The sequence below is a fragment of the Oncorhynchus mykiss genome, chromosome 11 (genome assembly GCF_013265735.2).
Source record: "Oncorhynchus mykiss isolate Arlee chromosome 11, USDA_OmykA_1.1, whole genome shotgun sequence".
NCBI classification, from domain to species: Eukaryota; Metazoa; Chordata; class Actinopteri; order Salmoniformes; family Salmonidae; genus Oncorhynchus; species Oncorhynchus mykiss.
This window is the reverse complement of record NC_048575.1, coordinates 17306442-17323214: the sequence shown is the minus strand read 5'-3', so window position 1 is coordinate 17323214 and position 16773 is coordinate 17306442. Positions and strand designations below refer to the sequence as shown.

General features: G+C 45.2%; 1 protein-coding gene across 1 annotated transcript in view; it reads right to left on the bottom strand.

The window, feature by feature from the left end:
* The window catches only part of LOC110536567 (polycystic kidney disease 1 like 1), a 53010-nt gene that overhangs the window by 19417 nt on the left and 16820 nt on the right, over positions 1–16773 (bottom strand). Inside the window, exons 29-42 of the mRNA XM_036936648.1 lie at positions 16429–16621; positions 16284–16340; positions 16144–16176; positions 14887–15165; positions 14273–14533; positions 14075–14188; positions 13832–13983; positions 13632–13732; positions 13315–13375; positions 10626–10763; positions 9700–9786; positions 9313–9520; positions 3955–4061; positions 3526–3745 (exon numbers count right to left, since the gene is read on the bottom strand). Of these exons, the coding sequence (XP_036792543.1) occupies positions 3526–3745; positions 3955–4061; positions 9313–9520; positions 9700–9786; positions 10626–10763; positions 13315–13375; positions 13632–13732; positions 13832–13983; positions 14075–14188; positions 14273–14533; positions 14887–15165; positions 16144–16176; positions 16284–16340; positions 16429–16621 (2011 nt within the window). The remainder of the gene's footprint in view (positions 1–3525; positions 3746–3954; positions 4062–9312; positions 9521–9699; positions 9787–10625; positions 10764–13314; positions 13376–13631; positions 13733–13831; positions 13984–14074; positions 14189–14272; positions 14534–14886; positions 15166–16143; positions 16177–16283; positions 16341–16428; positions 16622–16773) is intronic.

The window sequence follows — 16773 nt, the reverse complement described above, 5'->3', positions numbered from 1 at the left end:
ACTGTCGCCATTCGCCTAGGGCTAACCGGATGGCGAGCAGTTCGCGGTTTCCCACATCATAGTTACGTTCCGACGGCGACAGGCGATGAGAAAAATACGCGCATGGGTGGACCTTGTCGTCAGAGAGGGAGCGCTGAGAAAGAATGGCTCCCACGCCCACCTCTGACGCGTCAACCTCGACAACGAACTGTCTAGAGACGTCAGGTGTAACAAGGATAGGAGCGGATGTAAAACGATTCTTGAGGAGATCAAAAGCTCCCTGGGCGGAAACGGACCACTTAAAGCACGTCTTGACAGAAGTAAGGGCTGTGAGAGGAGCTGCCACCTGACCGAAATTACGGATGAAACGACGATAGAAGTTCGCGAAGCCGTGAAAGCGCTGCAGCTCGATGCGTGACTTAGGGGCGGGCCAATCAATGACAGCTTGGACCTTAGCGGGATCCATCTTAATGCCTTCAGCGGAAATAACAGAACCGAGAAATGTGACGGAGGAGGCATGAAAAGTGCACTTCTCAGCCTTCACAAAAAGACAATTCTCTAAAAGGCGCTGGAGGACACGTCGAACGTGCTGAACATGAATCTGGAGTGACGGTGAAAAAAATCAGGATATCGTCAAGGTAAACGAAAACAAAGATGTTCAGCATGTCTCTCAGGACATCATTGACTAATGCCTGAAAGACAGCTGGAGCGTTAGCGAGGCCGAAAGGAAGAACCCGGTATTCAAAGTGCCCTAACGGAGTGTTAAACGCCGTCTTCCACTCGTCCCCCTCCCTGATGCGCACGAGATGGTAAGCGTTACGAAGGTCCAACTTAGTGAAAAACCTGGCTCCCTGCAGGATCTCGAAGGCTGAAGACATAAGAGGAAGCGGATAACGATTCTTCACTGTTATGTCATTCAGCCCTCGATAATCTATGCAGGGGCGCAGAGACCCGTCCTTCTTCTTGACAAAAAAAAACCCCGCTCCGGCGGGAGAGGAGGAGGGGACTATGGTACCGGCGTCAAGAGCTACAGACAAATAATCCTTGAGAGCCTTACGTTCGGGAGCCGACAGAGAGTATAGTCTACCCCGGGGGGGAGTGGTTCCCGGAAGGAGATCAATACTACAATCATACGACCGGTGTGGAGGAAGAGAGGTGGCCCTGGACCGACTGAACACCGTGCGCAGATCGTGATATTCCTCCGGCACCCCTGTCAAATCACCAGGCTCCTCCTGTGAAGAAGAGACAGAGGAAACAGGAGGGATAGCAGACATTAAACATTTCACATGACAAGAGACGTTCCAGGAGAGGATAGAATTACTAGACCAATTAATGGAAGGATTATGACAAACTAGCCAGGGATGGCCCAAAACAACAGGTGTAAAAGGTGAACGAAAAATTAAAAAAGAAATGGTTTCGCTATGATTACCAGAAACAGTGAGGGTTAAAGGTAGCGTCTCACGCTGAATCCTGGGGAGAGGACTACCATCCAGGGCGAACAAGGCCGTGGACTCCCTTAACTGTCTGAGAGGAATGTCATGTTCCCGAGCCCAGGTCTCGTCCATAAAACAGCCCTCCGCCCCAGAGTCTATTAAGGCACTGCAGGAAGCTGACGAACCGGTCCAGCGTAGATGGACCGACAAGGTAGTGCAGGATCTTGAAGGAGAGACAGGTGTAGTAGCGCTCACCAGTAGCCCTCCGCTTACTGATGAGCTCTGGCTTTTACTGGACATGAAGTGACAAAATGACCAGCAGAACCGCAATAGAGACAGAGGCGGTTGGTGATTCTCCGTTCCCTCTCCTTAGTCGAGATGCGGATACCTCCCAGCTGCATAGGCTCAGCTCCCGAGCCGGCAGAGGAAGATGGTAGTGATGCGGAGAGGGGGGCAACGGAGAGCGCGATCTCCTTTCCACGAGCTCGGTGACGAAGATCAACCCGTCGCTCAATGCGAATAGCGAGTTCAATCAAGGAATCCACGCAGGAAGGAACCTCCTGGGAGAGAATCTCATCCTTTACCTCTGCGCGGAGACCCTCCAGAAGACGAGCGAGCAAGGCCGGCTCGTTCCAGCCACTGGAGGCAGCAAGAGTGCGAAACTCAATAGAGTAGTCTGTTATGGATCGATTGCCTTGACATAGGGAAGACAGGGCCCTGGAAGCCTCCTCCCCAAAAACAGATCGATCAAAAACCCGTATCATCTCCTCCTTAAAGTCCTGATACTGGTTAGTACACTCAGCCCTTGCCTCCCAGATTGCCGTGCCCCACTCACGAGCCCGTCCAGTAAGGAGAGATATGACGTAGGCGACACGAGCAGTGCTCCTGGCGTAAGTGTTGGGCTGGAGAGAAAACACAATATCACACTGGGTGAGGAACGAGCGGCATTCAGTGGGCTCCCCAGAGTAACACGGCGGGTTATTGATTCTGGGCTCCGGAGATTCGAAAGCCCTGGAAGTGGCCGGTGGATCGAGGCGGAGATGGTGAACCTGTTCTGTGAGGTTGGAGACTTGGGTGGCCAGGGTCTCAACGGCATGTCGAGCAGCAGACAATTCCTGCTCGTGTCTGCCTAGCATCGCTCCCTGGATCCCGACGGCTGAGTGGAGAGGATCCGAAGTCGCTGGGTCCATTCTTGGTCGGATTCTTCTGTTACGGTGAGTGAATGAGGACCCAAAAGCGAATTAACTTAAACAGAGCTTCTTTAATAACCAAACATAGGTAGGCTCAGATAGACCGGCAGATTCCGACAGGACAGGACAAGGTTACAGCAAACATGACGATAGTCTGGTTCAGGCATGAAACACAACAAACAAGAATCCGACAAGGACAGGAACAGAAACAGAGAGAGATATAGGGACCTAATCAGAGGGAAAAAGGGAACAGGTGGGAAACGGGGTGAATGGGTAGTTAGGAGGAGACAAGGAACAGCTGGGGGAAAGCGGGGGAGAAAAGGTAACCTAATACGACCAGCAGAGGGAGACAGGGTGAAAGGAAAGGACAGAAAGACACATGACAATACATGACAAGATGACACAACGACACATGACAAAATAACATATTAAGAGCAGATGACATAACAAGACATGACAAAATAACAGATTAAGAGCAGATGACATAAGAACATCATTAGACAATGAGTTTGTGTGTGTGTGTGTGTGTGTGTGTGTGTGTTCACGTTTTACTATGCTTGTGAGTACCAGAAGTCTTCACTAGAATAGTAAATCAACTAATAATTATGAAAAGTGAAGATATTCTGCCTGCCGGTCCACATTTGTAAAAACTCTATTTCATTCTTAGTTAGAATTAGGGTTATAATTAGGGTTAGGGGTTGTTAGGTTTAGGGTTAGAAGTAAGGGTTAGAATTAGGGTTAGGGGTTGTTAGGTTTAGAAGTAAGGGTTAGGTTTAGGGTACAGGGAAAATATAATTTTGAATGGGAATCAACTGTTGGTGTGAGTGTGTGTGTGTGGTGTGTGTACGTGCGCACACGCGTGTGTGTGTGTGCGTATGCGTGCGTGTGGCATGTGTGTACACGTGTGCATCCAGGTGTGTTACCTTGGTAAATCCTGGCCCCTGATCACAGACCCTGAGTCTCCTCTCCACCTGTCTGTCACCCTCGTCAACAGCCAACCAGCACTGGCCTAGGAACAGCCAGCTCCGCCCCTTGCCCTTCACCTCACACACCTCCACCTGTCTGAGGTACCAGGTGGGGGAGGGGCCAGTGTTATCATGCCACAGGTGCAGCCCCCACAGAGGGCCTAGACTGTCTACAGTACTACAGAAAGACACACAAACAGTGACATGGGATTAGTACAGGGGTGTCTCTGTCTCTGTGGCTACAGCTGCTAGGGATGGAGGGTTTCACATGCTGGCTGGCCTGGCTGGGCTGACTGATGACACAACAGTTCTCATAGTAAACAAAAACAGAGATGTATAGTAGTGCATTGTAAAGGCGGATACTGTAGCTGTAATGTTGTTTCGTACCTCAGTATAAAGGTGTTCCTGGAGTTCCTTCTGAACAGAAGGCATTCTGGGTCATGTAGTTGTCTGGTCTGTGACACCCCATCCTCCCCATACAGCACGATATGGACCTGACACACACACAAACACACACATCAGACAATTCTGCTAGGTTTGCTCAGGAAAAGAAAGGTATGTAATGAGGTGAACATGTTGTAATTGTAACTTGATAAATACAGGTTTTGTGTGTATTTGCAGTGTGTGTATTTGCAGTGTGTATTTGCAGTGTGTGTATGTCTGTCTGTGCCTGTGTCTGAATGAGGGTAAAGGACAGTATTACACATTCAGGTGGCACATATACACAGAGACTGACACACCAAAACATAAGGATGAAAGGACAGGTCTCATTACTAAACAAAAACATGTAACTATGAACTTTATGGAGTTAACCCCCCTACTGTTAACTTCTTATGGCTGGGGGGCAGTATTGAGTAGCTTGGATGAATAAGTTGCCCAAAGTAAACAGCCTGCTCTTCAGTCTCAGTTGCTAATATATGCATATTATTAGTAGTATTGGATAGAAAACACTCTAAAGTTTCTAAAACTGTTTGAATGATGTCTGTAAGTATAACAGAACTCATTTGGCAGGCAAAAAGTTTAAATCAAAACAGGAAGTGAGAAATCTGAGCTTTGTATGTATTCACCAGAGTCCCCAATGAAATCCCCTTGAGATATTAATGATGTTGCACTGCCTAGGGGTTCCACTAGATGTCAACCAATAATATACATTCTAATGAGACTTCTATGGTGTTGTGGGAGTGAATGAGAGCAAACTGATTCAGGTGTCCATCAAGCAGCCATTTTCTGATCACGCTTATTCCTCATGGTACCCATTTGCGTTCCATTGCTCATGAAGACAAGAAGGAATACTCCGGTTGGAACTTTATTGAAGCTATATGTTAAAAACATCCTAATAACCTTATCTAAATTACCTAAAACCTGAGGTATCAGCTATTATGCTGCAAGGATTCTCGTAGAATGGTGGGGATCTATGTATTTCAGAACTACACTGTACGTTCCATGTGTGGAACCTAACCTCTTGGTTTAAACTGAGCTTTTTTGTTTAATTTCTTTGTTTTGTTTGTTTGTTTAAAATGTATGTATTGAGAGACGCAATGATGGTGATGGGGTGAGAGAAGCACCGAGCGGGAAGAGGAAAATGGTGTACGTATGTATGGGTGTGTATGTGTGTGTGTGCGTACGCGTATATGTGTGTATATGCATGAGTGTATGTATGTATGTATGTATGTATATGTTTGGGTGTGTGTGTGTGTATATATATATATATATATATACGCGTAGATATGTGTAAGTGGGTGCTGTTTTTCTTGTTTTTTTCTGTGTGCTTTGTCTCTGTTGTTGTATCTCTTAATATGGGTGAAAATTGTGAAATTCCAATAAAAATACTGTTACAAAAAACATCCTAATGATTGATTCTGTACTTAGTTTTAAATGTTTCTTCGACCTGTAATATAACTTTTTGAAGTTTTTGTCCGATGTAACGCTGACCAGAATAAGCGTTTGGATATGTATACCGAACGCGCTAACAAAAGAAGGTATTTGGACATAAATAACGGATATTATCGAACAAAACAAACATTTATTGGGGACCTGGGATTCCTGGAGTGCTTTCTGATGTAGATCATCAAAGGTAAGGGAATATTTATCATGTAATTTCTTGTTTATGTTGACGCCATCGTTGCGGCTATTGTGATTATTTACTTCTGAGCGCCGTCTAAAATTATTGCATGGGTTTCTTTTTTCGTAAAGTTTTTTGAAATCAGACACATCGGTTGCATTAAGGAGAGGTATATCTATAATTCAATGTGTATAACTTGTATTTCTGTTGAATGATGTGGCTATGCAAAATCACTGGATGTTTTTGGAACTAGTGAATGTAATGCGCCAATGTAAACTCATATTTTGATAAATATGAACTTTATCAAACAAAACATACATGTATTGTGTAACATGAAGTCCTATGAGTGTCATCTGATGAAGATCATCAAAGGTTAGTGATTCATTTTATCTCTATTTGTGCTTTTTGAAACTCCTCTCTTTGGCTGTAAGGAAAACAAATGGCTGTGTTTTTCTGTGGCTGTCAGAGTCTATCTAGAGGATAGCGAAGGAGTCAGGCGCAGGACACAGGTAAGAGTAAAATCACTGTATTTACTCCATCCGAGAACGGAACAAAAATCCCGTTATAAAACAAATACAAAACAGGATACGAACTCCAACACACGAAAGACAATCACGCACAAAACAGAAAGGGAAACCAGAGGGTTAAATAAGGAAAATAATCATGAGATGGGAACTAGGTGTGTAAAACAGATAAAACAGCTAGTGGCAGCTAGAAAGCCGGTGACATCGACCGCCGAACGCCGCCCGAACAAGGAGAGGGAACAACTTCGGTGGAAGTGGCTAGGTGGTGACCTAACATAATCGTTTGTGGTGCTTTTGCTGTAAAGCATATTTGAAATCGGACACTGTGGTGGGATTAACAACGAGAATAGCTTTAAAATGCTATGAGATTACATGTATGTTTGAGGAATTTTAATTATGAGATGTTTGATGTTTTGATATTGGCGTACTACACTTTGACTGGCTGTTGTCATATCGCTCCCGTTAATGGGATCACAGAGAGTCAGGACACGCGTTTAACGTCCCAGGACACCCGTTTAACGTCCCAGGACACCCATTTAACTTCCCACAGCGTATTCCAGAATCAGATTCTGAAGACCTTCTATGAGGTTAACTCACCCAGCTTTTCACCTCATCAGAATACTTGGCTTTGGTTTTCCAACTTACGTAAGAGACTTACTGTATGTTAAATTCTAATCCATTGGCTCACTATGTTGTGAGTGTATGACGAAGGGCACTGAGCCTCAGACTACATAATATCTGAAGATGTACCATTTCTGAATAATGATATTCCTCCATGATCAAAGGGGACCATGACAGAAAACGTTAGGGAAGCACTGATCTAGCTAAGATAAGCAAAAATACAAATGTGCAATCCCATACTATTTATTTATTGCCACTATGCTGCATCATTTGGGCTACAGGTGATAATGCTTATTGCTAAATAACACACCAGCATGATAATATGGACCAATATGTTGTTAGGCTCATTTTTGGAGGGAAAAATTAGATTTGAATGGTGTCACCATCCTTTTCTTTTCCTACATTTTGGAGAAGAAAAGTCCCCAGAGCTGCGTTCAGTGCAAAAAAACATAATGCAACGTTCAATTAAACGGAAACAGTGCTTTTCAGAACGACCAGTTGAAAAACGGGGAGGGGTTAGGTTGTGGGTTCACAATGCACCGCTGCCCTTCAAATACGTCACATTGCTTCAAGCCATAACCCGTCACACCCACCAAGCGGAGCAAATGTAGACTACCTCAAAGTCTGTTCAAGAACGTTGAAGAACGTTTTGGGGAAACGTGCCGGAGCTGAACAGCATGGAACGTAAGAATGCAGGTAGGAGCAGACATGTAAAAGCTAATGTTGTTCATTATGATGTGAAATAATTTACTTGTTCCATTAACTCCCTTAATTCCAACTGTAGCAGCTGAACTGTCAGCCATGGGGGCCAGAGTGACAGCCAGTGAGAACAAGGTGGAGGAGCAGAAAAAGGAGGTGACGGCTCTTAGAGAGGAGCTGAGCATCACCACTACTCAACAGCAGCTCCAGAAGAACAAGGTGGAGGAGCTGGAGAAAGACAATACAGGTAAAGCACCGCTATGTATGAACATGAAGATGTATTTGGTTCATCCAAAAGAAGTACCAGCAACAACCCTACAAATAAAACAAATGTACGTGATAGAAAATGATGAGTGCGTTGACTCTCCTGTGTTCACAGACAGACCAAAGGTGGCCTTCTCTGCTGGTTTGACAGATTCAAACGCTGTAGGACCCTTCAATACTGACACCCCACTGGTCTAGAGGTTTTGTTCAGAGTTTTCTACCCTTATTTTACCAGGTAAGTTGACTGAGAACACATTCTCATTTACAGCAATGACCAGGGGAAAAGTAACATGGGAGAGGAGGGGGGATGAATGAGCCAATTGGAAGCTGGGGATGATTAGGTGGCCATGATGATATTAGGGCCAGATTTGGAATTTAGCCAGGACACCGGGATTAACCCCCCTACTCTTAGTGTGCCATGGGATCTTTAGTGATCACAGAGAGTCAGGACATCCGTTTAACGTCCCATCCGAAAGACGGCACCCTACACAGGGCAATGTCCCCAATCACTGCCCTGGGGCATTGGGATATTTATTTACCAGAGGAAAGAGTGCCTCCTACTGGCCCTCCAGTAAAGTCTTCACCAAGATCAGCAAGGCCAACAACCCAAATACAGGTACTGACCACCAGACCTGTGTTAGTCCCAAAAGTGCAAACCCCACCTGTTTGGCACGCCAGACAGGCTCAGTTATACAAACTGAATCCAGCAACAGGGCAGTATTACTAACAGTGCCTTGCTGATGTCTCCCTGCTTCTCCTCTGATGCAGGTATCTTTACAGCACCAGTGAGAGGAGTCTACTACATCACATTCACTGCCATCGAGCTCCACAATGACCAATAGATGGCTGTTTACTTTTACCACAACTTTTACCACAAGAGAATGAGGTATAATAATGACTAGGACGATGGGTATAATGAGTACAGGAAATGTTGAACTTGTAGTGCATTTGAGGTGTAAAAAGGCATCTGAAGTTTGTCATTTCCACTTTGAAATTTCAGACTTCATTTTCCCTCACGAAAAATGTATTAACCCCTGCAAAAATGTCCATGAATTATAATCCACATAACAATTCACATTTCCTGTTGCTTTAGGGTTAATATCCTGCTGTAGCAAACTAGATCAAATGAAGATCCTACATCTGTATGTGAAGGCAGCACAGTGCTATAACGCACCGTGCTCAACATTCTGATGTGAACCGTTCTGGAGTTAAAGACCCCAATGTTCCTATCTAACCAATAAAGAAAAGCCAGATGAGTCTCTTCACATCATTGACAGTTTATCATCAATGATGTAAAGTGACAACAATCCTAACTGCTGCATCCTTGATAAATGTGGAGCTACAGTATACAGCTTCCACCTATCCTATGCTCTCAGAGATCTGAGGGTCAATGAGGGCAGAAGGAGAGAGTTACAGAATCTGTGTCAAACCAATTGGGTGAGAGAGGAATAGGGGAGGACAATGGTAGAATGACAGAGAAGATAATGGGACAGGAGAGAGGGAAGGAGAGAGTATGGGGAGAGGGAGAGAGGAAGAAGGGAGAGTTCTGGAAAATGGGGGGAAAGCGTACTATACCTTGGCGGTCATGCTGGGTGAGGAGCGGAGGCCGGTGTGTATAGTAACAGAGTAGAGGTGTGTGTCTGAAGGAGCGTTATCAGACAGGTAGTAGACTCCCTGGTTCCTCTCTGAGATGAGGTCAGCTCTCTTACACACCACCATGCCCAGAGCATACAGACACACACACACCACACACACACACACCACCGTCACATCACTGGGGAGACTGAGGGAAGAGAGATGGGGAGGGAGAGGGAGAAAGAGAGAGAGTGAAAGGGGGAGGGGTTGATGAGGGGAAAAGAGAGAGACATATTATGGCAAAATACCATAATTAAGTTGAACACTCATACTTCCCTCTTTATGAACATTGAAATGACAAATCCGCTGTCCTGTGGTCTGACTGACCTGATGAACTGGGCCAGATCTGCTGAGTCGTCATGGCTGCTCTGGATCTGCTGCTGGACCACGGTCAATGGGCTCAAGTGGCTACAACTGGAACACACACGTGTTTGCGTCCGTGTATACAGCATGTGTGTGTGAGGACAGTAAAACAAGGAACATTCCATCGTGGGTTATAATTAGGTTTAGGGTTATGATTAGGGTGAGGGTAGGGTTATGATTAGGGTGAGGGTAGGGTTAGGGTGAGAGTTAGGTTTAGGGAAAATAGGATTTTGAATGGAAATGAATTTAGGGTCCCCACGAGTATAGAAGAACAAAACGTGTGTGTGTGTGTTTGTTCTTCTATCCTTGTGGATACATTGCCCACATACCTATGAGGACAAAGGCTATTTTATGCTTAGGGGTTAGGTTTAGTGTTAGGGTTACAATTAGTGTTAGGGTAAGGGGTTAGGGGTTATGAATAGGGTTAGGGTTAGGAGTTAGGTTTAGGGTTTGGATTTGGGTTATGGGTTAAGGTTAGGTTTATGGTAATGTTAAGGATTAGGCTTGGGGTTAGGGTTAGGGTTAGGAGTTAGGTTTAGGGTTTGGATTTGGGTTATGGGTTAAGGTTAGGTTTATGGTAATGTTAAGGATTAGGCTTGGGGTTAGGGTTAGGGTTAGGAGTTAGGTTTAGGGTTTGGATTTGGGTTATGGGTTAAGGTTAGGTTTATGGTAATGTTAAGGATTAGGCTTGGGGTTAGGGTTAGGTTTAGGGAAAATAGGATTTTGAATGGAAATTCATTTGAGGTCCCCACTAGGATAGAAGAACATAACATGTGTGTGTGTGTATATATATGTATGTGTGTGTGTGTGTGTGTGTGTGTGTGTGTGTGCGTGTGTATATATATGTGTGTGTGTGTGTGTGTGTGCGAGTGTGTGTGACTGGGTGTTACCTGCAGTTGACCCTGGTGTGTGAGGTCAGTCCTAGTTGAGGTGTGCAGCTGGTGTGTGTCCAGCCCTCCTGGTGGTCCCAGGACAGACACTGGCTGGTCTCAAGTCTCAATGTGTAGTTCACTTGTCTGCTCATGTACCTACATATGTAAGAATACTATTAATTGACTACAGCTCAACATTCAGCTCAGCATTCAACATCATAGTACCCTCCAAGCTCATCATCAAGCTGGAGGCCCTGGGTCTCGACCCCGCCCTGTGCAACTGGGTCCTGGACTTTCTGACGGGCCGCCCCCAGGTGATGAAGGTAGGAAACAACATCTCCACTTCGCTGACCCTCAACACTGGGGCCCCACAAGGGTGTGTGCTCAGCACTCTCCTGTACTCCCTGTTCACCCACGACTGCGTGGCCATGCACCACTCTAACTCAATCATCAAGTTTGCAGACGACACAACAGTAGTGGGCTTGATCACCAACAACGACGAGACGGCCTACAGGGAGGAGGTGAGGGCACTTGGAGTGTGGTATCAGGAAAACAATCTCACACTCAACATCAACAAAACTAAGGAGATGATCGTGGACTTCAGGAAACAGCAGAGGGAGCACCCCCTTATCCACATCAAAGGGACAGCAGTGGAGAAGGTGGAAAGTTTTAAGTTCCTGGGCGTACACATCACTGACAAACTGAAATGGTCCACCCACACAGACAGTGTGGTGAAGAAGGCGCTACAGCGCCTCTTCAACCTCAGGAAGCTGAAGACATTTGGCGTGTCACCCAAAACCCTGCCAAACTTTTACAGATGCACAATCGAGAGCATCCTGTCGGGCTGTGTCACAGCCTGGTACGGCAACTGCTCCTACCTCAACCGCAAGGCTCTCCAGAGGGTGGTGCGGTCTGCACAACGCATCACCGGGGGCAAACTACCTGCCCTCCATGACACCTACAGCACCCGATGTCACAGCAAGGCCAAAAAGATAATCAAGGACATCAACCACCCGAGCCACTGCCTGTTCACACTGCTATCATCCAGAAGGTGAGGTCAGTACAGGTGCATCAAAGCTGGGACCGAGAGACTGAAAAACAGCTTCTATCTCAAGGCCATCAGACTGTTAAACAGCAATCACTAACTCAGAGAGGCTGCTGCCTACATTGAGACCCAATCACTGGACACTTTAATATATGGATCACTAGTCACTTTAAACAATGGCACTTTAAATAATGCCACTTTAATAATATTTACATATCTTACATTACTCATATCATATGTATAGTGGGGCAAAAAAGTATTTAGTCAGCCACCAATTTTGCAAGTTCTCCCACTTAAAAAGATGAGAGAGGCCTGTCATTTTCATCATAGGTACACTTCAACTATGACAGACAAAATGAGATTTTTTTTCTCCAGAAAATCACATTGTAGGATTTTTAATGAATTTATTTGCAAATTATGGTGGAAAATAAGTATTTGGTCATTAACAAAAGTTGACCTCAATACTTTGTTATATACCCTTTGTTGGCAATGACAGAGGTCAAACGTTTTCTGTAAGTCTTCACAAGGTTTTCACACTGTTGCTGGTATTTTGGCCCATTCCTCCATGCAGATCTCCTCTAAAGCAGTGATGTTTTGGGGCTGTTGCTGGGCAACACAGACTTTCAACTCCCTCCAAAGATTTTCTATGGGGTTGAGATCTGGAGACTGGCTAGGCCACTCCAGGACCTTGAAATGCTTCTTACGAAGCCACTCCTTCGTTGCCCGGGCGGTGTGTTTGGGATCATTGTCATGCTGAAAGACCCAGCCACGTTTCATCTTCAATGCCCTTGCTGATGGAAGGAGGTTTTCACTCAAAATCTCACAATCCATGGCCCCATTCATTCTTTCCTTTACACTGATCAGTCGTCCTGGTCCCTTTGCAGAAAAACAGCCCCAAAGCATGATGTTTCCACCCCCATGCTTCACAGTAGGTATGGTGTTCTTTGGGTGCAACTCAGCATTCTTTGTCCTCCAAACACGACGAGTTGAGTTTTTTTTTTTGGTTTCATCTGACCATATGACATTCTCCCAATCTTCTTCTGGATCATCCAAATACTCTCTAGCAAACTTCAAACGGGCCTGGACATGTACTGGCAAATAAATTCATTAAAAATCCTACAATGTGATTTTTTTTCTCATTTTGTCTGTCATAGTTGAAGTGTACCTATGATGAAAATTACAGGCCTCTCTCATCTTTTTAAGTGGGAGAACTGGCACAATTGGTGGCTGACTAAATACTTTTTTCCCCCACTGTATATACTGCATTTATACCATCTATTGCACCTTGCCTATGCCCCTCGGCCATCGCTCGTCCATAAACTTATACAGTATGTACATATTCTCATTCACCCCTTTAGATTTGTGTGTATTAGGTAGTTGTTGGGGAATTGTTAGATTACTTGTTAGATATTACTGCACTGTCGGAACTAGAAGCACAAGCATTTCGCTACACTCGCATTAACATCTGCTAAGCATGTGTATGTGACCAATAAAATTGGATTTGATTTGACATAGAGGAAACAGAACACAGAGGAACAAAATGGATTCGTGGATGATATCCAGCTGCTCTTGGAGGACAATAGAAGTTAAGTAGAAATGATAACATTTCCTATGGTTGTTTAAGTAAAATAATAATAACATGATGATGATGTTGCTACTTACTTGTGTCTGGGGGTCTTTTTGTAGTCAGCGTTGAGTAGAGCCAGATAGCCTGTCCCTGGAGCTGGACAGAACATATGAAACACGTTATCATCATCATGTTACAGGGAGCATTAGCATTAGCATTAGCATGCAATCACGGTGACGAAACAAAAGGGAATATCATTTTAATTATAAACAACAAAAGACAGATAATGTGATATGGCAAATGAGACAAGGGAGCGAGGGAAACAAAGGGTTTGGTGGGGGCGAGAGAGAGAGAGAAAGACAGAGACAGAGACAGGTAGAGAGTAAGTGGGGGAGAGAGATACGAGACTAACCAGTGAGGTATGATGGAGGCAGGGTGATGTAGGTGGTGTTTCCGTCCCAGTGATAGATGCTGTGGATGTGATACAAGCTGGGGGTCGGCCTCTCAAACATCCTGAGAACACACACAATTAACTGACATAATATGGGAATTGAGGAAATTGTCTATTCTAAAATGGAAGGTTTGAAGCTGTACTCAAAGGTTTGTGCACACCTGAAGAGGAGCATGATGGGAAAGGTCTTGTTGGGAGGCCGCGTGAATTCCACACTGACCAGTATGGCCTCCTGCAAGGCCTGCTGGGTAATGTTCAAACCGTGGTAGTTCACCTGGCTACGCAGGAGAGTGAACACCGATAAAGAACTTACCTGTGGGGGAGATGAAAGGTTACATACACGCATGCACACACACATACACAGGCAATCTGTCCATCATCCCAAACAGAAGGTGATTGCTTACATTTCTAGGTGTTTTGGGGAACTCGATGTTGATTGGTTGGGAGAGCGAACGTACTGGAATCTCTCTCCTTGTGCTGCAGTTGTACAGAGTCAGGTCAATCACTGGCCCACTCAGCTGAAAGACACGCACACATCATCATCATCATCACCATCATCATCTTCATCATCTCGATGTCAAGTGTGTGTGTGTGTATCTCACCAGTACAGGTGTCTTGGTCCAGAAGTAGAGGTTGTGCGTGAACGTGGTCAGCTGGCTGAGGACACAGAGACTCTGTGTTCCATCTGCGGTTTCTCTCCTCCTACGACCGTACAGGACCAGGTCCAGGGAGTCAGGCAGGTAGAAGGTGGCCGAGCCAGAGCTGATGACTGTGGTTAGACCACGGTCGTGGTGAGTGGTCTGTAGGTCCATGACACTGGTGGTCACGTTGTGCTGCTCGACCTTATTGAACAGGATGTATTTCTAAAACACAGAGAGGAGGGTCAGAGAGAGAGAGAGAGAGAGAGAGAGAGAGAGAGAGAGAGAGAGAGAGAGAGAGAGAGAGAGAGAGAGAGAGAGAGAGAGAGAAATGAGAGAGAGAGAAGAGAGAGAGAGAGAGAGAGAGAGAGAGAGAGAGAAATGAGAGAGAGAGAAATGAGAGAGAGAGAAATGAGAGAGAGAGAGAGAGAGAGAGAGAGAAATGAGAGAGAGAAATGTGAGAGAGAGAGAGAAATGAGAGAGAGAGAGAAATGTGAGATAGAGAGAGAGAGAAATGAGAGGGAGAGAGAGAGAAATGTGAGAGAGAGAGAGAGAGAGAGAGAGAGAGTGTATCTCACCAGTAGTAATTGATCAGTAGTCTGCAGACTGTCAGTCGTGAGTTGTATGGCCTGTTCTTTGAGGGTAGGCGTGGCCTGTATGACATCATCAGCAGTGGCCTGGTCTTGCCTGACATCATTAGTAGTGGGGGTGGCCTGCAGGCTGTATGACAGCAGTGTGACCAGAGTGTTGAGCGTCCAGCTGTCCAATAGGTAGGGAACAGGAAAACTGGGCTGGTGGAACAGGTCTGAGATGGACTGGACTTGACCCACCACCACACTGGCACTGGCTAACGATACCTGGGACAACAGCACACTGTTAATACATATTATATACATCAATCATCTTATAGCCTATACATGACCCACCACCACCACACTGATACTGGCTAACGATACCTGGGACAACAACACACTGTTAATACATATTATATACATCAATCATCTTATAGCCTATACATGACCCACCACCACCACACTGATACTGGCTAACGATACCTGGGACAACAACACACTGTTAATACATATTATATACATCAATCATCTTATAGCCTATACATGACCCACCACCACCACCACACTGATACTGGCTAACGATACCTGGGACAACAACACACTGTTAATACATATTATATACATCAATCATCTTATAGCCTATACATGACCCACCACCACCACCACACTGATACTGGCTAACGATACCTGGGACAACAGCACACTGTTAATACATATTATATACATCAATCATCTTATAGCCTATACATGACCCACCACCACCACCACACTGATACTGGCTAACGATACCTGGGACAACAACACACTGTTAATACATATTATATACATCAATCATCTTATAGCCTATACATGACCCACCACCACCACCACACTGATACTGGCTAACGATACCTGGGACAACAACACACTGTTAATACATATTATATACATCAATCATCTTATAGCCTATACATGACCCACCACCACCACACTGATACTGGCTAACGATACCTGGGACAACAACACACTGTTAATACATATTATATACATCAATCATCTTATAGCCTATACATGACCCACCACCACCACCACACTGATACTGGCTAACGATACCTGGGACAACAACACACTGTTAATACATATTATATACATCAATCATCTTATAGCCTATACATGACCCACCACCACCACCACACTGATACTGGCTAACGATACCTGGGACAACAACACACTGTTAATACATATTATATACATCAATCATCTTATAGCCTATACATGACCCACCACCACCACCACACTGATACTGGCTAACGATACCTGGGACAACAACACACTGTTAATACATCATGTATTATACATCTATCCTGCATACATCTCTATGCAGAGCCATATAAAGCTCTGACCCAATGTAAAGGGTCTCTTACCTGGTGGGTGAGGTGCATCAGGTCTTTGAGCATGTAGATGTTGTCTGTCATGGACCGCTAGGGACACACACAAGAACTGATCGTTACTAGACACTTTGAGTGTGCGTCTGTGTGTGCGTGCGTGCGAGTGCGTGTGTGTGTGTACCTGGTCATTGATGTCGAGCTGACAAACAGCGTTGATGAGTGCGGTGCGTGTGTGTGTCTGAGTGTGTGTGTTGGCTGTGGGGTCCTGGCTGAGTCTGTTGAGGACGTTGGACAGGAGGATGATGTAGTTACGGATCTCGACACTGTTCCCCAACTGGACCAGATCAGACAGGTTCCTCAAACCTGACTCAAAACTACACAGAGAGAGAGAGAAAGAGAGAGAGAGAGAGGCCTCAAATCAATCAATCAAACCAATGACCAATCAACCAATGAATCAGTTAGTCAGTCAACTAGTCAGTCCGTCAGGCAGTCAACTAGTCAGTCAGTCAATCAGTTAGTCAGTCAA